The sequence below is a fragment of the Ictidomys tridecemlineatus genome, chromosome 4 (genome assembly GCF_052094955.1).
Source record: "Ictidomys tridecemlineatus isolate mIctTri1 chromosome 4, mIctTri1.hap1, whole genome shotgun sequence".
NCBI lineage: Eukaryota > Metazoa > Chordata > Mammalia > Rodentia > Sciuridae > Ictidomys > Ictidomys tridecemlineatus.
This window is the reverse complement of record NC_135480.1, coordinates 81411005-81438625: the sequence shown is the minus strand read 5'-3', so window position 1 is coordinate 81438625 and position 27621 is coordinate 81411005. Positions and strand designations below refer to the sequence as shown.

The following is a 27621-nucleotide window of genomic DNA, read 5'->3' as shown; positions in this document are numbered from 1 at the left end:
ACTTCTAGGAATATGACTAAGCAAGTCGTAGGGCCTAGGTACTGGGCAAGCCTCTACTAACAGCTCACCCTACCACAGCCATCTCAGTGGTACAGAAAGATAAAATGGTCACCAGGCACCACCTAAAAGAGGTGGTGATATTTTATGAAACTTGTACTTCTCTGGCTGGACACTCACTTAAGTGCCTCCCCAGCTTCTGCCTGGAGACAACATGCACCCCAAAGTGACTAAAGAGATTAGAAGGAGCCATGCAGAGCCAGGGCTATCCTTTGACCACCAAGACTGTGGGAAGGAGCTTCAGTTGGTCCAATCTTGCTACTTTTATTAAACTTTTTTTGTTGCTGTTTCTTACAAATCAGAAACAAGTCACAACTTCTCTTCAGAGAGCAAATCCCCTGAGGCTGAGGCTCCTTTCTTCCTGCTGGGTTTTCCCAAGGTGTCAGTCCACAAATCCTTGCTCTTGGGGTACTTCTGTCTCCTATCCTGCTTTGCCCCCACCCCTCCAAATGTCTGGCCTCAGACAAGAATCCAAAGTGGCTCATGACCAAATGTAAATCATCAAGTACAATACCTCTTTGTAGTTAGTTCACACCTTTCATCCGGGAGTTTCAAAGCACAGTGCAAATGTTAACTTGTCCTCAGACACCCCAGGAGAGGCAGGTAGGTGGCATATGCTATTATCATCTCCTGTTTTATAGAAGCAAACCAGGCTCCAAGCCATGTCTTGCTTCAGGCCATGTGGTGAATAATTGTATGTCCCGGGGACCTACATCTAGTCATTAACTATATAATGGTACTGCTGAAATACCACAAATATCAGCCCTCTAATTGATAACCATTTTCTTCCCTTACTTTCTTCTTTCTTTCTTCTTTTGGAGTCTGAGGTCTCTTATAGCTTTATAAATAGGTCCCACAAATTGCTACAACCACCAACTATCTTCAGTTGTCCTTCTCTTAAAAGAAGCCAGAAGATAAGTTAAATCAGACCCTGTGCTACATGTGTGCTTGGCATAAATGACCATTTACCTGGGGAATATTTTTGATGAGGTCAATGTGTAATGTAGAGTGGACAGTCCATCAGAGGGTCTCCCTCCCCAACTATCTCTTCTTAAAGGACTTACCACCTTTGGCCAAGAAGAGTAGGCCCTAGCTTAAATGATGCGGCCATCGTTTGGACCATATATACCCCATCCAAGACATACCCAAATGAACCTGGAACCCCCAGTGTAACTATTCCAGGGATTGCCATTTATAAGGGAACCTGGTTACAAAGTACAATTCAAAAGGGAATTTCATGGGAGGAAAAAAAATACTGATAAGTTTCAATTAAATTGTCAAACAAAGAAAAGTGGCAGGCTATACAGTACCAGGAATGGCTGAAAACTAAAGAGTTCAAACTTCTGCTATAGTTAAAACAAGATTTTTAAACGAGTCCTTGGAACTCCTATGGATTCCAAATGACCTTGATGATCTAAGCTCTGTGAGTTTGGGCCAAACCATCATCAAATTCTTCTTTGTATATTTCTGCATCCTTTATGCTAGTCTTTATGATATGCCCCATTTTTAGCCTGAGATCAGAAATACCCAGCTAAAGATTTCATTTGTGTTCTGTGACTTATATGCCTGAGTCACTATAATGAGCCAGCCACTCGCTCCTTATGCTTCAAAGCTTTCATCAGCAAAATAGGGATAATTATTTCTTAGGCCGTGCCTACAGAGTTGATTGCCTTCATGAATATATAGTTGATTTTAAGTGGGGTTTTTTAGAGATGTTTTAACATCCCACTACCATGCAAGCACTGAATGTCCACCTGATTTGATTGTTTAGAAATATGAAGTAATGATGAACTTTTTAAGTCCTGACAACTTAGTTCTCTTAAGAAGAAGATAATATTGGCTTCACTCTGTAAAAGTCTGACAAGTGTCTAAATGGCAGACCAATAAATATACTGATCCTGATGGCCTATTATCTCAGGCCTCTTGAATCCAGGGATGCTCACTGTGAAATAGATTGTGGAAGACATTCATTATGTTGCCCGAATGGTGCAATTAATTTCATCTAGGAAAGAGGGAAATTCAAATAGACACCATGTGCTTAGGGAGAAAAATACAACACACATAAAGCATTTTTGCAAAATGAGGTAGTTGACATTTTGATCAATCAGCTTTAGCTATTCAATACCACCATCTCCACAACCTTAATTACCTGCTGCTGAAGAGCCAGCCCTGGCCAAGAGCAGTTCCTCAGGCATCAGCTCCACAGTCACAATAGGGAAGAGAAAACCCAGAAACTGGAGAAGATCAAGGCAAAGCTCAGAGAAGAAAACTTGCTAATTGTGCTAAGTAGTGTTTCCCTAAAGGATGATTTCCCACTCTGCAGTTCCAGCATCCTGCTGCCTGAGGGGAAGCGGACTGTAGAGGAGGGGCCCCGTGGTCCAAAGAACTTGTCACCCCACTCTCTGCATTCCTGGCCAGTGTCGGCTTCTTTTTCAGACAGCTGGTAGGCAAACTGGAAACTCCTCCTAAACTTCCCTTGGCCGTTCCTTATTGTGGTAGGTGTTTGTCCTGCGCTCTGGTTCTATGTTTGTTTCAGGAGTATGCCCAGGCATCAGGAAGCTCTATATGACTCCAAAGCTGCCACTTGTGTGGAGAGGGGAATGAGGTTCTTTTCATGTAGGTGGGGAAAATAGGGCAAGAGGAACAGCTATTAACAGATGTGGAGCTGGGAAACTGAAGCATTTCAGTTAAGCAAGACCAAGTGAGTCTCCTAAGTACAGTCATCCTTCCATGAGGGATTGTTTCCTGGACCCTAACAGACACCAAAGTCTGTGGATACTCAAGTCCCAAGTCTGTAGATGCTCAAGTCCCTTATATAAAATGGCATTGTAACCACTATTTGATCTAGCTATCCACTCCTTGGTTTATACCCAAAGGACTTAAAAACAGCATACGATAGTAATGCATCCACATCAATGTTTATAGCAGCATAATTCACAACAGCTAAATTGTGAAACCAATCTAGATGCCCTTCATTAGATGAATTGATAAAGAAAATGTGGTATATGTACACAATAGAATATTACTCATCATTAAAAGAGAATAAAATCATGACATTTGCAGGTAAATGGAATTGGAGAATATTATGCTAAGTGAAGTAAGCCAATCCCCAAAAAACAAATGCTGAATGTTTTCTCTGATATGAGGATGCTGATCTACAATGGGGATGGGGGCGCGGTGTGACATGGAAGGAATGGATGAACTTTAGATAGGGGATAGGGGAGGGATGGGAAGGGAGGAGGCATGAGGGTAAGAAAGACAGTGGAATGAGATGGACATCATTACCCTAGTACATGTATGAAGGCACAAACAGTGGAACTCTACTTTGTGTACAACCAGAGATATGAAAAATTGTGCTCTATATGTGTACTATGAATTGCAATACATTCTGCTGTCATGTATAACAAATTAGAAAAAAAAATTTTTTAAAGATAAAAAATTTAAAAAATAAAAAATGAAATGGCATTATATTTACTTATGACCTATGCTCATCCTCCCATATAACTTTAAATCATCTCAGATTATTTATAATACCTAACATAATGCAATGCTATATAAATGGTTATATTGTTTGGGAAATGATGACAAGAAAATAATTCTGTATAGATTCAGTTCTAATGTGATTTTTTTAAAGTATTTTCTATCCACAATTGGTTGAATCCACAGACATGGACACCTGATCCATATCCATGGAGGACCAACTGTGTATACAAGAGGTAGGATACTTACATCTCACTTAAGCCACAAGGACAAGGCAGACATTTTCCTCAGAAGCAAGGCAGATTCAAGGTTTGGGAAAAGTTCCCTCTTCTAAGAAAAGAACCCCAAATGAAGAACAGTACAGAAGAAGACAAAGAAGAAGAAGGAGGAGGAGGAGGAGGAGGAGGAGAAAGAGAGAAAAGGAGGAGGAGGAAGAGGAGGAGGAGAAGAGGAGGAGGAGGAGCAGCCCTGAAAGCTTAATCTTCACTACTTTGTGGGAAATCTGCCTCTACTTGGAAACAGGTTCTTTTCTGTACTCTGCCTTTTTCACTTCATTCCTCTCTCTCTCCCCGTCTTGGACTCTCTCTCTCTCCTCCCCATCTCTTGCCACCATATCAGATTCATTTGCCCTGGGAGGGCCTAGAACTGGGAAAGTTATATAATTATATGAATTTTTGGCTGTGCCTTCTGAAGCATTCTTAGCATTGGTCTTTCTGTGACTCTGCAGTAGCACAAAGAAGTCTTACTAGCATTGGAGGATAGCTCAAAGCACATGGACCCATTGAGAATCACTCCACTGTTAGTCCTACCAGTCCAGCTTCAGAGTTCTGGGTTCTGAACTCAGTTCAACCATCAGCTCACAGAGTTGTTGTTACGGGTTGTGTTCCTTCAAAAAAAATCACATATTGAAGTCTGAATCCGCAGTACCTAAGAATGTGACCTTATTTAGAGATAGAAGCTGTATAGCGATAATGAAGTTAAAATGAGTTCACTAAATGGGCCTTAAGTCAATATGACTGGTGTCCTTATAAAAGGGGCAAACTGCATTCAGACACACAGGGTAGACACCATATTAATATGAAGACATCATAAATGTAGAGATCAGTGATGTATCTACCAGCCGAGAAATGCCAAAGATTGAGAGCAAGCTTCCAGAAGGTAAGGAAGAATCCTGGCACAGATCTTTCCCACAATCCTCAGAGGGACTCCACCCTGCTGACACTTTGATCTCAGACTTCTAGTCTCCAGAACTGTGAGACAACACATTTCGGTTGATTAGGCCACCCTAATTTTGTCATCGTTGGCTCCAGCAGCCCTAGGAAATGAACATAATCACCTTAGGTACATCTCTCCACCACATAATTTGCCATAAAATAAAAATCAAAATAATGCCCCACTCACTATCCAAATGTAAGACAGCAATCAACATAGGAAAGTGCTTTTCTCAGTACTATCTATAAAGGAGTAACTCATAACCAGAGAAGTTCTCCAAGGACTTTTGATCATTTGCCTGATTGTGCTACTGCTGATTTTGTTCATCAGTCATCCTACAAGAAAAACTTTCAAGAGAAAGTGTTAAGAAATTTTCCTTGAATATACTGTTTTAGTCTGAGACCTTCATCCCAGGAGAGGACAGCTTCACTCATGAAATTTCAGCATTTATTCAGCATTTACTATTGTGCGGATGCTGAGTCCAGGGCTAGGAGACAAAACTCCATAGACAAAGCCAGTTTTCTAATAAACTATAGTCAAGTGAGAAAACATGGCCATACATCTATTGTAGGTAGAACAGTGCTGCAGTATGATATTTACACAGTGCTATGGAAGCTCAGAAGAGCGAGAATCCTTGGGGTACAGTCTCAAAAGAGCTAACATTTGCCTTGGGTTTTGAAGGATGAATAAGAGTGAGCCAGGCAGGAAACAAAAGAGGCAGAAGAGAAAACATGGCCAGTTTGAGGTAGGTTGAACGAGTTCGTATGGCTGTGGTACCATGGTTAGATTCAACAGAGGAATATTAAAGAAAGAGCAGGCCAGGATCCTGTGATGGGATGAGTGAGCAGGATGGAGACAAGAGGTGAGACCAGAACTCTAACATCGGAACTGACCTATTACTGCTCCTTTTTCTGATGTTGATACACATTTCTATGAAACCTGACTTGGGTATCACTCAGAACCCAAGAACAGTCCTTGACAGAACTCTGCTGTTTTCTTCAGTTTGGACCAGCTGATAATGAAAAGATTTTTAAGCCAGGAGCTAGAATAAAAGTGCAAATGAGTGATCGAAGAAGGAAGACATGGCCCTTTGCTGATCTCTTTGTATCTGGCCCCTGCTAAGGGCGGAATGTTTGATTTTTCACTTTGTAACTTGCTCCAGCAAGTTCCCTTCAACTCTACTACTGAGTCTCATATAACCAGAGAGCCTGGGACGAGATCCAAGGCGTCTCTAGAGAACTTCCTGATTTGGCTGCTTAATCTATTCAAAGTAATGCATCTGTGTATTCAGCAAACACTCCCGGCCCTGTGCTAGGCACCTGATGCTCAGCAAAGCATCCAGGAGCAAATGTCACCTCTTCCTCCCACCCAGTGTAGGTGGAGAACACAGAACTGGCAGCCAAAGGACCTAGTTTCCAGGCAGGTCTGGGCAACTTGAAAGCTATATAACCTTAAGCATGTCACTTGGTGCCTCTGATCTTCAGTTTCCTCATGCTTAAAGTTAGGTTTGTGATACTGTCCTCTGTTAAGAAGGTAGAATGAAATAATGAGTACGAAAATACCTTCTCCTCTGAGCAACCTGGACAAATCCTATTTGTTACTGTGACCAGACCTGTTAGGTAAGTAGGAGCCTATTTGTATTCATCAGAACTCTCTGGTAGCAAGTAACAGGAAGCCAAGCCAAGCTGGCCAGAGCAACAAAGGAGTTTATTGACTCATATACCTGGGAAGATCCTGCAGAAGCTCAGAGTCAAAGGAAGACTGATGAGATCTGAGGGATCAGGGAGCCAGGGTCGGGGCTCTCTTTGACAACCCTTTGTGTCTGTTTGCCTCTGAGGTTCCTTGTACCTTGGCCTCCTCTCTGCTTGAGACCAGGAGTATGGCCACTTGCAACAGGCCCCTGGAGAATGAGTGAGGGGAGAAGGAGGAACAGTGGAAGAGGGGGGAAGCACGTTGGCAGACAGTGCTTCCACACAATACCTGGTGCCACCACTACTACCCACTATCTTCTTCAGTGCAAAAACTTCTCACCCTGGAATGATCTATTCTGTTGAATGCTGTTCTCAGCCCTGGGAATAGAAGTCTGCTCCACTCCACGTCCCAACTTCAGTATATTCCCTCATGTCCCAGGGAGGTCACATAGACACACAGCAACTACACCATGAGGGTGCTTGTGGTTTTAAACAACAAATGACACAGATGTAGGAAAGGATCCTTCTCACTCATAAAGGGGGACAGAAAATGAACAGTAAAAAGGAACCAGAAGCAGCCTGGCGACGATCAGCTAATGAAAAGTCACATAAGATGTGCTGCATGCACAGACAGGAATAGCATATGGCAGTAAAAAGAAATGGTAGACAGCATGGATGAGCCTCCAGAATATCACAGTCAGAGAAGGACATGTAGCATATAGTTCTATGTGAGAAATCCAGAATAAGCAAGTCTGTAGAGGCAAAAATTAGACCAGTGGTTCCCAGAGGCTGGAGGGTAAAACAATTGGGAGGGATGGGGCACTACCCCACTGCTAATGTTGCAAGAATTGGTATTATTGGGTGATGAATATGTTCTAAAGTTGAATTATTTTGATGGTTGCACAACTTTGTAAATATGCTAAAATCCACTCGATTGTATACTTTAAATAGACAAATCCCATGATGTTTTAAGGAAACAATAGGGCATGGTGACACACACCTATAATCCTAGCAACTCAAGAGGCTAAAGCAGGAGGATTACAAGTTTGAGGACAGCCTCAGCAACTTAATGAGACTCTAAGAACTTTAAAAACTAAAATATAAACAAGAAAAGGAGTCGGACACAGTTGTACACACCTGTAACCCCAGCGGCTCAGGAGGCTAAGGCAGGAGGATTGCGAGTTCAGTGCCAGCCTCAGCAAATTAGCAAGTCTCTAAGCAAGTCAGTAAAACTCTGTCTCTAAATAAATACACAAAGGGGCTGGGATATTTCTCAGTGGTTAGGTGCCCTGAGTTCAATAACCATACCAAAAAAAAAAAAAAAAAGAAAGGGCTAGGGATATAGCTCCATGACAAAGTACTTACCTAGCATAAATGAGGCTCTGGGTTTAATCCCCAGTACCACAAAAAGAAGAAGAAAATACAAACAAACAGAAGTGCTATGTGGAAAATAAATATAAATAGGGAAATGAAATGAGGAGCAACTCTACAAAAAATGGAGAAGTCACAAAGACCTCTGGAGAGAAGGTCTGAAAGCTGAGGTTTGGGTGCCAGCAAGGGGTCCCCAATCTTGCAGGGATCTGAAGGAATATCATCCAAGGCAGAGGGGACAGCTAGTGAAAGGCCTTAAAGCAGAAACACCTCAATGCACTCCAGGAATACAGATGACTCCATGAGGCAGATAGTGGTAGAGCATTTGGCTTTGTTAACACCAAGGGGTGGTGGTGGATTGTTTTCTAAATGTGGAATAAAGTCTGTGGAGGATTTGAGCAGAAAACAACACAATCTCTATTATGTTTATGAAAGATCATTCTGGTTGCCACAAGTAAAATGGATCTTAGGAGTCTAGTACTTAATTTGCTTCAATTAAAGACAAAGCATTGAAAAAGAAGAAGAAACAAATAGAATAAAATCTCTACCTTAAAGAAGCTAATACCATAGTGGGGAAAAAAATGATACTAAGGACATATATTAATCTCAGAAGAAGCAGAATGGAGAAAGCACCCAGAAAGAGGTGTAAGAAGGGTTACAGATACTTAGAGGCTTAAATAAGAACAGAAAAAAGAGGGGTGGCATCCTAGTGTCTTCAAGACATAATAGTGAGAAAGTATAAGGGTGTTAGGAAGAGTATGGCATCCAGTTAATCTTCAGTAAAAGACAAATTAAGAAGTGGTGGCATATATTACTTACAACAGTTAATATTTTCTTAGTGCTTTCTTTGGTTTATATTATTATAAAGTGGCTGAACTCAACCAGAAATCAAAGCACAGAGGAGCCCTGGTGATGTGATCCATTCAAGTCAAACAGAAAGGTAAGAATAGAAAGGTAGGTACCTACGTGCTTTCGATAGAAGGCCTGAAGCTTCAGGTGAGAAGTATGGTGTTATTTCTGTGTATATAGAAGAAGCCTTGAAGATCTCTGATGGAATGGAGGAGAAAATGAGCAGAAGCAGGAAAACCAGTTAGGAGGCTCTTAATTGTCTCACTAAGAGGCAGTAATTTTGAGGTGATGGGAGGACTAGAAAGAAGGGAGGATTCAAGAACATTTTTTTTTTCAAAACAAGAGTCATGTGGAAGATCAAGCCCATTGGATATCTTAACTAGTGAAATGATGGGGAGTTGGAATGAGCTAATGGAAGTAACAAAGATAATATGAATGTCGTCAACCTGGATTTTGAAAACAGAAGGTCCTCCTGTAAAAGAAAATATGAATGCAATGAAGATCTGGGTGTGGGATTTTATAGTCCAATCTCTTTCACATAAAGCCGCGTAAGCTGATTTAAGTACAAAGGGAGAATTTACTAGAATATGGAATCTCCCAAAACTAAGGGCAGAATGTATAGCTGAACCTCACAAGGGCCCAGAATCAGGAAGTGGCAGCACACTAGAGGCCTTGCTTCTTCTTGACAATGCTGAGTCATCACAAGTTTCCAGTCTCAGAACCCTGCCTCTCTGTGCTCCATCTGTGGCTGTTGTCACAAGCCAGCTTTTTGTGCATCTTCACACACACAATTGAAGATGTCTGCCCACCGTGGCAGTTTTACCTTCAAGTTTATATCATTTCCCAGTTCAACGCAGTAGTCTGGTGCCTGCCATAATTCCACATCCTTGGAGATTCAACCAGCTATGGCCAAGGCTGCAGGATCATGGTTGCGCCCTGGGCAGAGGAAATTCTCAGAAGAGGTACTTGGGGGAGTCAGGCGGGGAATGCCTAAGAGGTGAGGAAAAGATGAACTCAGTTTTGGACATTTTGAGTGGGCGGTGCATGCAGAATATCTTAGTGAGCTATAATGATCTCAATCCAAAATGAGAGAGTAAATTGGCAGAATGGGAATAAAGGCTAGTGAAAGATAGTGACCAGTGAAGGCGGATGCTGAAAGAGGGGGTGAAGACAGAGAGAAAAGGGCCAAGGACTGGTTAAAGCTTCCATCTCCAAGACAGAATTAAAAAAAAAAAGTCAATAAAGGATGTGAGTAAAGAATATTGCAAGGGGTATAAGAAAAGGCTGGGACAGGGGGATCATGCCTTCAAAGCCAGCCTTAGCAACAGTGAGGCACTAAGCAACTCAGTGAAACCCTGTCTCTAAATAAAATATCAAATAGGGATGGGGATGTGGCTCAGTGGTTGAGTGTCCCTGATTTCAGTCCCCAGTACCCAAAATTAAATAAATAAAATAAAAACGAAAAGAAAAGAATGAGGAGGACGCAGAGTCAAGGATGGCATCATAGAGGGCAGAGCTGATCAACATGGTCACAAGCTGTAGTCAGTGAGCTTCTGGAGGGAAGGGGCTAGGTTTGTCTCTCCAGGAGTGGTCATGGGCTCAATAAGTACATTGAATTGAATAGAGATGGTGAAGAATGAAAAAAAAAATGTAAGATTTAGCAGGAATAAGGTTCTTCACAACTTTAAAGAAAACAATCATATTGGAGTATAAAGAGAAAATCAGGATAAAAGAAAAGTATGGTGATAGTCTAATCAATCAGCCATTTTGGTGACAGAAAGAAGAGAGAAATAACTTAGGAGTAAGTAGAATTAAAGACATGGTTTGCTATTGTTGTCATTATTATTATTACTGCTTTATCTTTAGGATAGGAGAGACTTGTACAAATTTGGAAAAATAGTCAGAATATGCACTAACATAAACTCAATGAAATGAAAAATTAATGGAACATCCTAAAGGAGGAAAAAGGAAATGAGAGGAACTTTAGAAATTAGACAGAACTCTTTTCAAAGACCAAAGAGAAGAAAGGAGCCCAAAAGTACAAGGAAATTTTGAGACAGAGAAAAGCAAAGTTGAGGAATCATCTCCATGTACTTTCCCCTGTGAATCCTTTTTCCTGGTGGGGGGGGAGGAGGGGGGGGTTGCGACTTGTGCATAGTGCATGAAACTGTGACCCAGCAGGAAGAAAGCCAAGGTGTTGCAGAATGGTAAGAGCCCAGCTAAGATGAGTGTGAACCTGTTAATGGTCTCAGGTCATAGGACTACAAGACTTGTTAAGTGAAGCTTTGCAGTTTCAGAAGGGAAGCAGAGCCCGGGAGATCACCATAAGGAGAGGGTGAAGATCCCAACATAATGGTAAGTGCAGTGTAGAAAGGGCTGAGCTATGGCACAGACTGCATAGCCAGCACATGAGGAAGAGGCTAACAAGTGGAGAATCTGGGGCACTGATGATCAGAACAATGCAGAAGCTCAGCAGGAGGAGAAATGGGAAGCTGTCTCAGAGGACAAAGTGTCTGCTCACAGACTACCAGTACACAGTCGTGGTGAAGGTCAAGATACCAAGGTGCCAAGTGGCTCCAGCTTTGAAAAGGCAGTTCAAGGTCACTAACGGATGAGAAGCAGTTAACAAGCTCCTACTTACCACCCAGAGAGGCTAATGCTTCCCAGAGGGCTGCTGCTGAATAGGCTTCTAACCCCCAGGGCTGCTGGTCCCCACAAAACCCAGTAGAAGGAGAGTGGATATTAAAGTTCATTCTAGCATGAGATGGAACATGAAAAGGAAATAGTGAATCTTATACACAGTGCAATTACAGCTATCAGGAAATATTTGGAAAAAGAAAAAGAAAGGAAGGGGGTAATAAGGAAAAATCACCAAATTCTAATGCTGTTGGTACTGGCGGAATGCAACTATGGATGATTTATGGTATTCTTTTCTTTTGTTTTTCTTTTTTCCTCCCTATCGGTTTACATTTCTGTGGGAAGGGTATTGTTCCAAGGAAAGCTCAAGGTTTGGAGTCAGGAAGCACAGTTATAATCATTACCAGTTATGGACCACCCACCAAGAGCCAGGCATTGTATTTGGGGCTTTGCATATATTATTTTTCATCCATAAGACAATTCAAATAGTTACTATGATCCCCATTTTAGATGTGAAAAGTGAAACCCTAAAATGATAAGGAACTTTGTCAAGTCACAAACCCTTATGTATTCTTTCGACTCTGGCTGACAGCAATTTCAATTCTCTCTCTGACACATTCTTACTAAATGTTAGACATTGGGCAAAATATTTAACCTTCCTTGGTGTCTTCATCTGTAAACTGGAGAGTAAAATAAATAAATAAATAAATAAGCAAACTACATGGAAATGTATTTGCCATCAGTTCAAAATCTGCATCTAAATCACCAAGGTAAAGGGGAAAGAATCAGCTGCTGGAGTGAGCAGCAGGAAAACGGTCACTTACAAGCTTGGTTGTACTGTTTGGATCAAGAACCAAGAGGGCCCAATGTTTGTAAACATTCTCTTTACTAGAAATGCAAAGGTTAGTTTGGGTGTTTCTAAGATGATGTTGTAAACCTAAGAATGAAAGGGCAGATTGTGAGGTAAGAACCAAGCTCTTGACCAACTCTTACTAGACACCTGGCCCAGCAAAGCAGAACATGTCGCTGGCAGCCGAGTAGTCAGGGCAGGAAAAAGCCACTAACTGGGCTGCATCTGCTCTGCTCTGTTCTGCTCTGACGTTACAAGAAGCCATTTCACTTTAAACCAGCTCGCTGACCTTGGTGAATTAATCAGTGTCCAGGTGGAGGTGGGCACCATGGGATGTTGGGGGAACAGATGTCCTCTCACCAATCTTTAATGTACCTGAAGTATTACAAACACCCACTTTGAAGAGTTGTTTAGAGCTGGCTGCAGTGGCTCACACCTGTAATCCCAGCAACTCAGAAGGCTGAGGCTGGAGAATGGCAAATTCAAGACAAACCTCAGCAACTTATTAAGAGCCTAAGCAAATTAGTGAAACCCTGACCCAAAATAAGAAATAAAAAGGACTGAGGATGTAGCTCAGTGGTAGAGTAGCCCAGATTCAATCCCTACATCTCACCCCTGCCAAAAAAGAAAGGACAGGGATAATAAGGAAAATCACCAAATTCTAATGCTGTTGGTACTGGCAGAATGCAACTATGGATGAGTTGTTCAGACTAAAAAGAATAACTTTAAAGTGCCTGGTAGAGTGGCCTGCACAAAATATGACCTCATTGAATGATAGCTTTTATGCTATTTTAATTTTTTTTTTACTGACCTTGTATTACCTTTTATGGGTAAGGAAATGAATGTTTCAATAACTTTATGTTTCAGCTGGGATTATGAATACTAAGTAAATTTGAGATGATGTTACATTTTAAAAAGGGCATTTAACTCCTACTTTATACATTTTGAAAGCCATACATAGAACACATAGGAATTGACTTTAGGGAGTATATTTTCAAAATAAATTGTTTTCTTTAAAAAACACATTGGCAAAATCATCCTTATAAGGATGAAGTATCTCTTGGGCATTGCCTTCCATGAATCACAATAGAGAAATCAGGTCAAAATGAAACATAAGTAATAGAATTAGAAACCTAAGCCTCAGTCCACCAATAGCCAAAAGTGATGCTAAGGCTAAAAGGTCAAAACAACTCAAATGTCCACAGGTAGATGAACAGATAAATAGAACGTAGTATATAAACACAATGAAATATTATTTCATATGTTATGTTCAGAAGAATATGCTAAGTAAAATAAGCCAGTAACTAAGAGATCATTATTGTATAATTATACATATGTAAGATATTAAATAGTCAAATTTGTAGAAAGAGAAAGTAGATAGTGGTTACCATGGCAGGAGAGGGGAAAGGGAGTTAGGGGCATAGAATTTCAGTTTTGCAATATCTATTACTAGTCAGGGTTCTCAGAGAAACAGAAACAATAGGATGTGTATGTGATATATATATGTACATATATAGAGAATATATGTATAGACACATATATATCAGAAACAATATTACACATAATAAAAAACTGACTCATGCAACAATAGAGGCTGGGAGGTCCCATAAACTGTCTTGTACAAGCTGGAGACCCAGGAAAGTCAGTGGTGTAATTCTAGTTTGAGTGCAAAGGCCTGAGAACCAAGGGAGCTGACGTTATAAATTCCAGTGCAAGGACAGGAGACAAGTGAGCAGGCAGAAGAGATAAACTTTCCTCCCTCCTCTTTTTGTTCTATCCAGGCCATACATTAGATGATTAGATGATGCCCAGCCACTTTGGTAAGAGTAGTTCCCTTTACTAAATCCCCAGATTTGAATGCTAACATCTTTTGGAAACATCCTCACAGACACTCCCAGAGATGCTGCTTACTCTAAGCATCACATGACCCAAAATAAACACAAAATTGTGTTAGAATTAATGACCCAAAATTAACACAAAATTTACCATCACACAAGACAAAAAAAGTTCTGAGTATCTGTCTCACAATGTGAAGTACTTCCCACTACTGGGTCATACTCTTAAAAAGGGCAAAGATGGCTTTTTTAAAAGTAATGAACTCAATTGCCAATAAATCATATTAAAAGATCATTACCTTCCCCCCAAAAGGCATTTCATCGAACATGTATAAAAATAAATGTGAACCATTAAAAAATTGATAACAAATAAAAGAAGCTACTAAACATAAAGTATAGTTACTACTGAAGAAGGAAAATGGAAGATATGTTGAAGCAAAATTCTCTCTATGTCTCCAGGTGGCAAAAGGAGGGGCCATTGGTATGCAACCTTGTATGAGAACACAGACTTTTTTCAGAGCAGGGGCAGAGCAACCTCCTTCTCCTCTACCTGTGCTGTGACTCCTGAGTCCCAGCTGCCTTGTTGTCTTAGGAGGCCCCTTCAGCTCTTTAGACCCATGCATCAACCAGGTCTCCTGCAATGTGGGCCACAACCATCTCCATTTTATACCAGGTAAGTATTGATTCTGCTCTTGGCATCATTATCACCTGCTGCATGAGACACTTGAGTCCAAGACAACTCTACCTCCACTCTGAGAGTCTAAATCATTAGATTTGATCAAGAAAGTAACCATATGCCAGTGGAAAAAGCATGGGAGAAGATGAAAATAAGAAAGTTTCTTAGCCAGCACGCTTCTAACTATAAATAATATGAAGGCTTGGCTGGAAGTAGTTAAAAGATAAGTGAATGTCTTAATGCAAGAAGTCAAAGTTAAGTCAACAGATGCAACAGGCTGCTGGTTTGGTCATTGAGTAGCTCAACACTGTCATCAAGCCTTAGGTTGCTTCAGTCTCTGCTCTACCATCTGGGGTATTGGCTTTATCCTCAGGCTGTTGGCAAGGTGGCTATACAGTTCCAGCTATCACATTCAGACACCAATACCCCCAGGAAGAATAGCAACTGCCTCTTCCTGATTCTCATGTTAGTGCAGGAAACTTTCCCTTCCACCATGCGGCCTGCGCAATGGTTTCATTAATGAGGTTCTTGGCATAAAAGTTAGCTAGATGAGATCAAAATAAAACACACAGACTCAGTTACCTTATTTCTATTGCCAGGTCCGAGACGGCTCCCCTCTCTGGTTCCTCCTCTAACCGCCCAGCAGGGCAGCAAGGATTACTCAGGGCTAGCAGGAGAGAGAGAGAGAACACGCCTGGGAGTAGCTTTTTATTGGGGAACAAGAGATTCAGGGGAGAATTCCATCCAATGAAGGTTGAGGGGGGACTGCACTCCAAGGTCAGGGTCAGTGATTGGGCCCCCGGGGTCAGTGGTCAGGCACACCCCCACAAGGATGGGCTCTCTCATCAGGAAAGGGCCGGGAAAGTTCCGACACAGCCAGAACGCCTCAGACCCTTAACGGGAGCCACCCAATCACGTGTCAGAAATGGCTTCCCACATTTCCCTATTTCCTTTTTCATCTCATTGGCCAGAAAATGGAGCCACATGTTCATTGCTAACTATTTATTATAAGAATATGTTTGCCAAAATTGGGTGAGTCAAATTATTTAGGGAGACCATAGTGTACAGTAATGAATATAAATAAGCCTGTAAGAACGGCAATTATGTCAAAAGTTGGCCCTGATACTTTTCAGAGCAGAACCATAGTGCTTCCTCAGACCCACTGTCCACCCTTACCCTCAGTCTCAACTCACCATGCTCTGAATTCTCAGCATTGAAATCACTCATCTTGGAAAGAAGAGAGGAAAAAGGATTTTGTGGTCACATATGATTGGGAAATATATACTCCACAGCTCTCAGGGTGATTCATGGGTATCATTAGTACATTTATTAAAAGCTAGGTGAAGTCCTTCAGATTTTTACTCCATCGCTTCTCAAATTTATCTAACTGTCTATGCTTCCCCTACCCCATTGATTTAAGTTACCCGTACAATTAATGTTCCTCAAACACTGAAAAAGGTACCATCTTTCTTGGAAACAGACAATATTTTGCTCCTCCCTGTTCCTTAAATCTTAGCATAAACTGCTCTCCCTGGAAGCCCTGCACTCAATAGAGGGAGACCAAAGCACTTATCCTATCGTATTGACTTTGCTTATTCTCTGAGTTTTCTTCCCCATAATTTCTTTGAGGTCAGGATCCATGTCCTGTTCATGGCTATGTGTCCAGTGCCTAGAATAGTGACCACCAAAGAAAAGAGATTGAGTATCTCTTGAAAGAGTCCGATGGCTTCATATGGTTTTGCCGAAAGGCAAGGGAATGAACTAGAATGAGCCAAGATAGACAAATACTGACTTCAGCCTTTCTAATCCACTCTGCCTCTGTGTAATCACAGAGCACCTCTCCAAGACTGCTGGAGAGCTAACTTCTTCCAGAAACTCCAGTCAAACAAAGGAAGTCTTTGTTTGGAGACTGCAGGTCTGCATCCAGATCCCTCCTTGTGGGTGGAGTCCTTCTAGGCTGTCACTCCTATTGGAGAACCCAGAGGAGGATGTGTTCTGCCTCCAGATTGGGCCTTGGGGACTGCCTCGTGACCCTCACACCACCTCTATAAATGGAAGATAATAATCCTTTGGGCAGAGGTCATCAAGTCTGCAAAAGTGCCTGGAGCTTACTGGAAGAAAGGCCTTTTCCTGAGTACAAAGTAAGATTCTAACTCGCCCAGCTGGCACAATCCAGAGGCATCAGAGGTGGAAGCCCTAGGGTAGGGCTGAGTAAGGGAAGATACAGGGGCAAGTAGCTTCCCCTCTCTGGTGTGCAGACAGCCTGGGACGTGTGGGAGCTGGAGGATGAGCTGTTGAGGCAAAATCTCCTGGCTGCTCAACCAAGATCCATTGCCCACCTCTCGAACAAAAGTGAGATCTGGCTCAGGTATGCCCCTTCCTTCACACAGCCATGTGCTTCAGCAGAAGCCAGGCTAAACTCAGCTCCAGATGGTTACTCTGGTGTGTCAAAAGCCAGCCATAGTAGCCCCATTCCCTTAAACAAGGGTGTGTGGAGAAATGGGCATTCTGACCCATTCGAGAATAAAATCTGTTAGGAGGCTTCTGGGAAAGTTTCCTTGTTTCTAAAAATAGAAAACAAACCTTTCTTTTTCTTCTGGCCATTATTGGCCCAGGAGTGATGGCTGGGAGTGCAGCAGCAGCCATTTTATCACCAGTGTAAGGATGAAGCCAACACTGAGGTGACAGATGGAGAGATAGAAGCAACCTTGAATAATGCTGTTGGGCTCCAGTCTAACCTGCAGCCACTCCAGACTCCTTTATTTTACAAGCAAACACTTGTATCATTGTTTCAGTTATACTGTGACCGAAAGCTTTTTGACTGATTTGAATGTACAGGGCCCCAAAGCCAAGTTTGTGCATTCCGTGTCCAATCAGTTTGACTTTTCCTCCCCAGTGTGGGGCAGTGAACACCAATCCCCAGTATGAACTGCCACAAACTAGATGTTTTATGTCACAGACAAAACCCTCAGGCCCCAGGCCTTTACAGTGCAAAGCAGCCGTCCTTCCCGCTCGAGAGTGAGATCAAAGCTGGACTATTCCTCTTCCTCTTGAGAAAGAGTAGAGCTTTCACCCAGGTATGTAAACTGGCAACTCTGTCCTCAACTGAATTAGGGCAGGAATGTGGCCAGTGGTGTAAGGCCACTGACCCTGGTCCAGGCAAAACATTAAATAGGGGCTGGGTACAGTGATGCACACATGAAATCCCAGCTACTCGGGAGGCTGAGACAGAAGGATCACAAGTTTGAGGCCAGCCTGAATAACTTAGTGAAACTCTTGTCTCAAAATAAAAATAAAAAGGGCTGGAGATAAAGGTCAGAGGTAAAACACACCTGGGTTCAATTCCTAGTACTGCAAATAATTAAATAAACAAGTCCTCAAATAAATAAGCTAGATCACAGCAGAGTCTGGTCTGGGATCAAGGGTGAACAGGAATGATACATTTGGACTTAGATTATAGCTGATTTTATTTTGTTTAACTGAGAGGGCAGCTAATGAGTAGTACAAAATGTATAAACTAGGTAAGGTTAAAGATAGATGAAGGTAGCTTTCCACGGACTCACCTTATTTCTTACGGATGTAACAGAAATTTGGGATCCTGGCTATAACTCAGGAATGAAACACCTGGCTGATTGGGATTGCGTAGAGCTGAGATCAGGGAAGCACATAGGAACCATATGAGCTCTTGATAATTCAATAATTCTGTCACTCAGAAATACATGCCACCCCTCCTCACATCCAGGCTCTGCATTCTAGAATTCCCAAGTGCCAGCACTGGGCCTGAGACCTGCCTTGTAAGGGAGTTTTCCATTTGTATCTTCCTGGGAGTTTCTGTGGGACTGACCCATGAGAGATTGAGTAAAAGCCTGGCTTAGGATCTGGCACTTAGTGCTAAATAAATAATAGCATCATTGACATGGTGGTTGTCTTTGCCCCCATTGAACATATGACTTGTTCCACTGCACCAATAACTCGTAATTCAAGAGCCATTACAAAGGATTTACTGAGTGCATACCACATGCCCATACATAGGCACAGACTGAAGCAGGGTTTAGGAAATCATTTTTAAATGTCAGATCTCTTCCTCCTCCTCCTCAAATCCTCTTCTCTAAGTCAAGGGCATCACTATCTTTCCCCTCACCCTTCTGATTCTTCCCTTGCCCTCCCCCACCACATCCTGGCTATCAACAGGTTCCAAAATCTCCCTGATTCAGATCTTCCACACCCATTTCACTGAGTTCAGTCCCCTTTACCTCTATCTGAGGTAAAGGGGACTGAACTCAGGTTTCTGATCTTCTGTCTTCACCTCACAACTACCCCCCTCTAATCTCCATACTCCTGCCACATACTTCTTCCTATCATTCTCCTCCCCCAAAATCTCATCCTCTTTTAACTATCTGCAAAATCAGGACTAATTTATTAGCAAAGATTTTCAATGTATCTCTAAACTACTTTCTAGATTCTTCTGTCCCTGACTCCTTACTACAACATTCCCCAAAATGCCCAGCAGAAGCACACCACTGAACCTCCACAAGTCTCCTTTCTCCTTAACATGTTTTCATCTTGCCTCTAGTAGCTATTCTAGCAGTACTCAGCTGGGGGTCATGTAGCAATGTCTGAAGTCATGGGTCGGGTAGAACATGCTAGTGGCATCTAGTAGGCAGAGGTTAAGGATGCTGTTAAACATCCTGCAATGTACAGAATATTCCCCAACAATCAAGAATTACCTAGCCTCAAATGTTCATAATATTGAGAAATCCTGATCATGAAAATGCTACTTAAGCTTCAAGACCTACCTGGGTGCCATGAATCTTCTTTGTGAGGGTCTGAAATGGGAGCAGTGTTCCTCCTCTCTAACCTCAGCCCAGCTCCAGCGATCCCCATCAGTCTTCTCTTGGCTTTCCAAAACCAGAGGTCCATTTGCTGACTTGTGTTTTTCTTCTGCCTAGACGAAAGATCCCAAATTCACTCACTTCAAATCACAACCAGATAAGACTGTCTTTAATTGCCATAGGTCAAAATTAATTGTAACTCCAGATTGCTACCCAAATCCATTATTCCCATTTATTTGATTCTGCTTCATGCTAGCAGTTAACAAGTTTTGTCCACATACGGAAAGGACTGTACAATCCCTGGCCCCATGCACCACATACAGCACCTGGCCAAAGTAGGTATGGTAGTTTAGTGACAGTTAAGTGTCATTGAATAAATCTTGATTGTCTGCTCCTAGCTCCTACAGAAAAGGTTTGACTGAGCAGCTTTTGTTTATATCTTTCATTTGTCTAAATCACCTGTCAGTTACATTCTCCAAAGTATCACATAGGGAGGAATGAGCAGTGGGTTCCTTTCCTCCTTTGAAGAAGAGCATAGGATAATCCAGCTAATTCTACTTCTGTTTCAGCTCCACCCTACTTCAGCATTAAAGCATCCCCTTCCCTGACTCCCTAACTTTGCCAGGCCAGATGAACAGAATAACCTTCAGAGAAACACCTAAAACTTTAAAGAGCAGAGAGTTTCTAAAAGTGCCACTCGTCTTAAAACTGACACATCTGCTGAAAAGACCAGCTGACAAGTATGAAGTTAAAAGCTGACACCTCAATAACTTCCCATACATATCTCTGAGCAGGACCACCCTCAGGAAGGCAACTTTGGACTTTGGGAAACAAATCACTGATGGCACCATCAGCTTCAGCTTCCCTCCCGAATATAGGTACCTGCTCCTCTCCTCATGGTGTCATGGGTGTGGTAGCTTGGCACGTGCCCTCACCCCATTTCTTATGCTGTGACTCAGTAAGCAGCATGTTCTCAGGACTCCATTGAAAGAAGATTGACTTGGCTACAACATGGAGCAGGTCAAAGTATGTGATTGTAACTGATAAATAAATTATAAATGCTGTTCCCAGGTTAATCACCAATCCTGCCTGGCATGGATCCCCTTGGCAGACCTGGCCATCAGATTGGCTAAGTGCTTTGTGATATCATTTGCCTGGCTCAGATTTGATTTGAGGGACATCAGGTTTCTTCTACTTACAAATGCAAGTCTTCCTTCCGGATCCAAATGATAAATCCCATAACAATTTCTTGCTTTCCTGGATTCACTCCCTCTGCCCCTAAACAAGACTAAATTCTTGATGCTTCACTGGCAAACTGAGATTAATAAATGGTCCTGAAATCCTCTTTTGTCTTGCCTCTAGTCAAGGGTGCTTAATCTGGGTGTCAGCTAAGAAGGTGGTGGCCTGTGTACTTGAGTCTTTGCTCTCAAGGCATTCCCTTAGCCACTCTGCTTGGGATCTCACTTCTCCTAGGGTAATTAAACTGCTCCACTTCTTACCATTCAAAATGTCCACAATCCTTGCTTCTAGTCATTTATTCCTTCTCAAACCCTTCTTTTTTAAAATCACATGAGACTTTTGAGTCTACATTGCTCATTGTCCTGTCCTGTCCAACTTACTGACGGGCCTGAAAATCCATCTCCAACATTATAAGATAATCATTCCCCAACTACACTGGCATGTACATCCTTTAGGTAGCCTTTGTCTTCAGAAGAAAGGAACAAAATCAAACTGCACATAATTAGGACAACAGATTGTTCAGCACAATCTAATATCACTATAAAGCTAAAGGCAAATTTTCATCAGTTTCCTATTATAGACAATCCAGATAATTCAAGAGAGCAAAAGGGATTTCCCCCCCTCCCCTTTACTTCCAGAATGATTTTCCTATCCCCAATAAAGTGATAAAGAGAACTGAACTTAGGATCAGAAGACTTGTGTTCAAATCCAATCTCTGCCACTGACGAGTATGTGACACTGGGAAGGTTTAAACACTCCAAAGTTCAGTTCACCCACCAGTACAATGGGAAAATAACATCAGTCTCGCCCAGTTACAGTGGATTTGGATGACCTGCTATACCTCCAAGGACCCAGCTCCAAGTTTATTCATAGGCAATGATCTACACTGGCTTTAGCACTTTCCCTTTGCCACTTGCGAATTGTACAATCATGGGTACTTAGTTTACCTTAATCTCTCAAAGATTCAGTTTCTTCATCTATAAAACAAAAATAATGTCCCCTGTCCTGCTTATCCTATGTAGGTCTTTTTAATCTGAAATTTCTTGGTAAACTGAAGCATACCATAAAGTGTTTGTTTGTTTTGAATTGTTTTGTAGTTGTAGATGGATAGAATGCCTTTATTTTATTTACTTATTTTTATGTGGTGCTGAGGATCCATCCCAGTGCCTTACACATGCTAGGCAAGTGCTCTGCCACTGAGCTACAGCCCCAGACCCCATAAGTTGTTTTGATGATACCTCTCCTTCTAGGAAAGACTGGACTGGTGTTATAACTTCCCCTCCCCCATCCTTCCACCCACCCCGATGCCCCTTTCCATGGTCATTATATTCCCCAGGAGAAAATCAAACAAGGGAATCCTTACCGGTTTCTGTCTCTGGGAAAATAGGGCAGACTCTATTCAGCCTGGAGGAAGTTGGGCCTGGAATTAAACCCTCAGGCACTCCTGAGCCTTGGAGTTGGTAAATCAGCAACCTTTCATTCCTTGGCCTAAGTGACAAATAAGCTCCTTAAAGTCTCCCAGAGAAATTCAGCAATGATAAATATTATTCATACTATCATTTTTATCCAGCATTTTTTGAAAACTGATGTGCATAACAATACGGGTTTTGTTCTGTGCTGGCTGTGTTCAACTTTAGCCTGTCTGAGCAAATGTTTCCCATTAGTGCATGTGTTCTTGGTGTATCACACTCTTACCAGACCCCAGAGCTGCTAGGGGACCCTGTTTCAACGGAAACCTGAGGTGAACACAATTAATGTCAGAGACAAGCAGCTAGAGTTAAAAAAAAAAAAAAAAAAAAGGCATAACAATGACCATCAGAAATGTTTTCTTCTGAGGAGGAAAACAAAATAATCAAAACCTATAGCTCTGCAGAATTCCTCCCAGGCCTGGATTATGACCCTGGCTCTACAAATGTTCAGTTCTCAGAAGGTTCCAGAACTGTCTATAGGCATATTCTCTGAGGGAAACAGCCCTGCTTCCATGGTTCCTTTATTAGGTCTAACCTGACCTTAAATGTCACTGATAAGTGCAGGAGGGAGGGGAGGAGAAAGGGGTCACGTTTTGCTTCGTTTTGTTCACAATTTTGTTGTTTCATCTGGTTTTCAGCTTTCATCAAAACAAGTTGTTTACCAAGATTAATGCCGGGTATAAAAAAGGCTCTAGATATTTCTACCTGTGGGTACTGAGACTCAATAATGTGCTGCTCAAATTACACACCCTGCCTCCGCAGGGCAGCTCCAGTGTGTTACTGTGAGCTGCTTTCTGTTGATTTAAAGCGAGAGGACATGGAAACAGATTAGTGAAAACCACACACATTATAAATTGCAATTTGGCCTCAAAAGATGAATGAAGAAGAGATCCTTTGATCTGCGATTCAGAGCTGAGCTGCAGTATTTACAGCAAATAAAGAGAAAGAGAAAGAGAGAGAAGCATCAGAAAGAGCCTTTGACTATTGGGGACATCTTCTCAAATTGCAGAGGAACTAAATGAAGGTGATGGCATGAGCAGAGAGTGCAGGGTGCTCTCTGTCAGGATTAGGAGGGAGGGCGTTTGTACTAGCACATACCGCTGGAACAGTTGTGATGAAACAGTTGTGGCACCTGGCATCCTCCAGTGCAGGGCTACAGCAGACCAAGGCTCCTCGTGCATGATGTCCTCCTGCAGCATTTCTTCTTCCTTGGTGCGTTCCCCAGTGAATGTTTCATGGTCACCACGTGACCAGAGTAGAGGTACTCTGGGTCAGTCCCCCCTTTGCCCCTGCCCCACTATAGCATATGAAGCCATTCTGGGAATTCTCAAGGACTCCGCCTAAGGACCCTGGCAGTTGTTCAACTTCATACAGAGCTGACATGTTCCTGGCACCCAAAATTGGTCCCAATCTCACTCTCCAGACTCCTTCCCACTCTCATCTCAGCTCCTGACTGATTTATCCTTGATAGTATCATGGAATGTTACAGTGGGAAGGGCTATTGGAGGCTAGAGAATCATCCTTCCGAAGTCATACATGGGTAAACTGGCTCAGAGAGGACAGGTCACTTCCCCAAGGTCACACAGCTGCCTATTATGCTTCCTCATGGGAAACCATAGTTTAATAACCGAATGGACATAGTCCTAGTGAAATCAACGCTTAAGGAATATCTTTTTCCCTCCCCTCCAGCTTCTTGCATCTGTGACCTACAGAAATAAGGGATGCACAGAGACCCTTTTGGTATTCCCTTCCCTGGAGGTAGAAGGGTACAGAAAAACATGGGTTACCAAGTAAAATGTCAAATTAGGTGTTATATATATTTATTATTGCTGATGTTTATAGAGCTTTCATTGTGTGCCAAGCAGGTAGACATATTTATTATAGTATTCCCATTTTATGTGTAAGGACACTGAGATCTAGAAATTTGAAGCAACATCTCCAAGGTCACACATGTAATAAAGAGCAGAGGCAGGCCTTTACCCCAGGCATCTCAGTCTGTGTCCAGCATCTCAGTTCTTTATGCAATACCAGCAGGTCCCAGACCTCAGTGTGTGTCCAAACCATCCAGGGTGCTTGTGGGCAAGACAGATGGGGGCTTCCCTGCTTGGTTTTTCTCAGCACTCCTGGTCTAGTCCCCACCCCTCCCTGTTTTCACCCCATCAGCACCACCTGAAAGCCTCTGCCATTCAAGCTGCACACCTCACAGCTGATCTCCTTCCTCCTAAACCCCTCCCTCTTGACTCTTCCTCTCTTTTGTGATCTCCTTTCGGAGGCTGCTCTAGCTCCTTTTCATTGCAGTCTTCTCCTCCTCCTTCCCCTGGATTCCCACACCAGGGCCCACCAGCCTCCCACATTCCTCCTCCTGTCTCCCCTCCACCCTCCCAGACACATCTCATTTGGATCATAGATCTGGTGCACATCTCTTGGCCTTCCATATTTTAATTAACTCAGACAATTGACACTGACACTTGTCCTGGTGATATTCTCACTGGGGGCTGGAAGGAGGGGCATTTGTGCCTAAGTCTGTTTTTGTTTTTTGTTTCTTTTTGTTTTTTTTTTTGTTTTTTTATTGTCTCCTGTTTACCCAGTAAAGGTTCATGAAGCAATAGCACCATGCTGGGTGAATAAGACACAGATCCTGGCCTCAAGAGTCTAACTCTTCTATCTGAAAAATGAGAAGCCCACCTCCCTTTCTTCACAGAGCTGCTCTTCACTCAGTAACTCAGCAGATATATTTGAAGCACCTTCCATTCTGCTAGATAGTGTTTGCATCTAACAGGGGAGAGACTGCGGGCTGTACTGCAGTGTAACTGTAGAAGCCAGAGGAAGGTTTACTGCCTGCTCACAAGGCACTTGAGAGCTAAATCTTGATGGACTCAATGGCCAGGTAAGACAAGCAGAAGGGAAAAGCAAGCAGGAACCACAAGGGCAGAGAGACAAGCAGACTGCATTCAAAGAATGCATAGTGCCTCTCTGAGGCTTTGGGTGAGGCAGCTGAAGTGGGGGATAGGAAATGGAAGTGGGAGGGTTGTTTGGAGCAAAAACACAAAGGCCCTCCCTCTGTGATCAGCCTGAGAGTACTTGGCCCTCCTTCACCAATCTGGGATGCTAATACTGCTCCTCAGATGCTGCTGGGGGTCTGAGGACCTTCTCTCACTTCTCTATATATTGCTTTCACAAACCTGTGACCATATCCAAGGATATCCCTCAAGGATCCTTCTGTTTGGAGACTGACCTTGGCATCACCTTGTCCCAGGACCTCTGTATGAGTCATCAGCCCACCACATAGACTGCCAAACATTTTGAGGTCAAAGCTAGTTTATTACAGCAGAAAGAAATCTCAAGGCCCAAAAGCTAGACAAGTATTTAATTATGGGTGCACAGTTTAATTACTTAGTCCAGCTTTATGTGACTTAATTTATAAATATAATTTACAGCTCCCTTGTTTCTTTCTCAAGCCATTTAGCTCATTAATAGTGCTGACTATAAGAACTCTTCAGTCCTTTCTTGCTGGGCTCCAGGCCAGTGGTGTGCCTAGGTAAGGCTGAGGCTGGGAGAAGTCTATTCCTGCAAAAAGCATGTTATCACTGTTTTGTTGAGAATTTCCAATTCATGATGATAATAAAAAGCAGACTAATATTTGTTTGTTTATTATTGTTTTTTCAATCCAGTAAAGACAATGTCCACTCCCTGCTCCCCTAATCCCATGACCCACACCCATGACAGATCACCTGCCCCTCAGCCTTCTCCAGGCCTCTGCTCTAGCACAGTCTTCCCTTCCCCACTAAAACCAGCTCTCTGCAGCAACCTGCTGTGGCTTTCTCATTGGACCAGCATTTATTCTGTTACTACTATGTGTAAGACTTTGTTGGCAGCGAAATGCAAAGCCAAGGTAAAACCCAGTGCAATGATTAGCAGTTCCTGCACATTCACTAAGTGCCAGGCACTTTGCAAAACTTTTGCAAATATTACATTTAATTTTCACAGCAACCCTGGAAACAAGGCTCAGATTGTTTTACCCAGTGGCTCACAACCTTGACTGCATCTTTTTTTTTTAATATTTTTTTTTAGTTGTTGGTAGCCTTTTATTTTATTTATTTATATGTGGTGCTGAGAATCAAACCCAGTGCTTCACGAATGCCAGGCAAGTGCGCTACTGCTGAGCCCCAGCCCCAGCCCCTTGACTGCATCTTGAAGTGGGGGGGGGGGGGGGGCTTTGACAGAGAGAACCCACCCTCTGGGGTTTCTGGTTTAATTGGCTCAGGCCATGGCCTGGTCATCAGGATATTAAAACAGAACAAAACAAAAAAGCCTCTTAAGACAATTCTAATGCTTAGCCACACTTAAGAACAACTTACTTAAGTAATTTCCCTAAGGTTGTTTAAGTAGAATGGAAAAGGCAGGCAGGCCAACTGAGCCCTACTGTGAGCCAGACTCAGAACTCAATTCTTTCACTCCAAAGAATGGAACCCAGAGCATGTGCCATTGAAAAGATAAAATGCTACTGAAGTTCAAAGGACAATGAACTCAGGGAATTCTTCACAAAATAGGTAACTTCTAGATGATTGTTTTAAGAATTTACAAACTCTGCAGAAGTGGTCAAAGCAGTAGGGCACAACTTGTAGGCAGAAAGAACCACATGAGCCAATGGGAGGAGGTGCAAAAAGTGAAGAAGGTGTAAGGAACAGCAAACAGACTGCAAGTACAGAACCCAGTTGAGAGAGATGGGCAGGCAGCTGAACTCAGGGGCTCAGGTTTATAATCTCTGCTGCTCCAGAAGCTGAGGTAGGAGGATTATGAGGTCAAAGCCAGTCTAAGCAATTCAGTGAGGCCCTAAGCAACTCAGAGAGACTCTATCTCTAAGTAAAATATAAAAAAGGGCTGGTGATGTGGCTCAGTGGTTAAGCGCCCCATACTGAAAAAAAAAAAAAGAAAAAAGAAAGAAAGAAATAGCCAGGAAATGTAGGTCATTGACAGGTTGTAAAGACAGTGTTTCCCAAACCACTTCAGATTGAAGCTCATGTAGAAAAATGATCATATTTGTGGTGCCCAGCAGGGGAAATAAGCGAGGCTGCTGCTCATGGGATGGATGGGCAACCTCCCCATCTGGCATTCCCACTGGGAAGCTCTGGTATAAAGCCTTGAATCTGATCCAAGAAGTTTGAACTTTATTTGTTGGGTAATAGGGAGCCAATGAAAATTTTATATCAGAGTGGACCGATCGTGATAGAATCAAAGTTGGGTGTTTTTAATATAAATCCTAGCGTTGTCACATTGGTTTTCCAAAGACAAAGGCTTGACTTAGGGAACTTTCTGCTGAACACTACTAATAGAATACTTTCATAATATGTTATGATGAGCCAGCCATACAAGTGATGTCTTTCCTGCCAAAGTCTGAGCTCTTCAACCAGAGGGATTGTGCC

General features: G+C 42.5%; 1 protein-coding gene across 5 annotated transcripts in view; it reads right to left on the bottom strand.

Annotated features, from left to right (window-relative positions):
• LOC144377167 (uncharacterized) overlaps positions 1-22515 on the bottom strand; it is a 309888-nt gene extending 287373 nt beyond the window's left edge. For 4 of the 5 annotated variants that reach the window (XR_013437850.1, XR_013437849.1, XR_013437848.1 and 1 more), the window contains exons 1-2: positions 20373-20495; positions 19455-19603 (exon numbers count right to left, since the gene is read on the bottom strand). Coding sequence is in view for 2 of the 5 variants with exons in the window: in XM_078046891.1 (XP_077903017.1) it covers positions 19455-19578 (124 nt within the window). In the remaining 3 variants the exon portion in view is untranslated. Of the gene's footprint in view, positions 1-19454; positions 19604-20372; positions 20496-22092 lie in introns of those variants that run through there. The other variant, XM_078046892.1, reaches the window with a different exon arrangement.
• Between the last annotated feature and the right edge of the window lie 5106 nt (positions 22516-27621).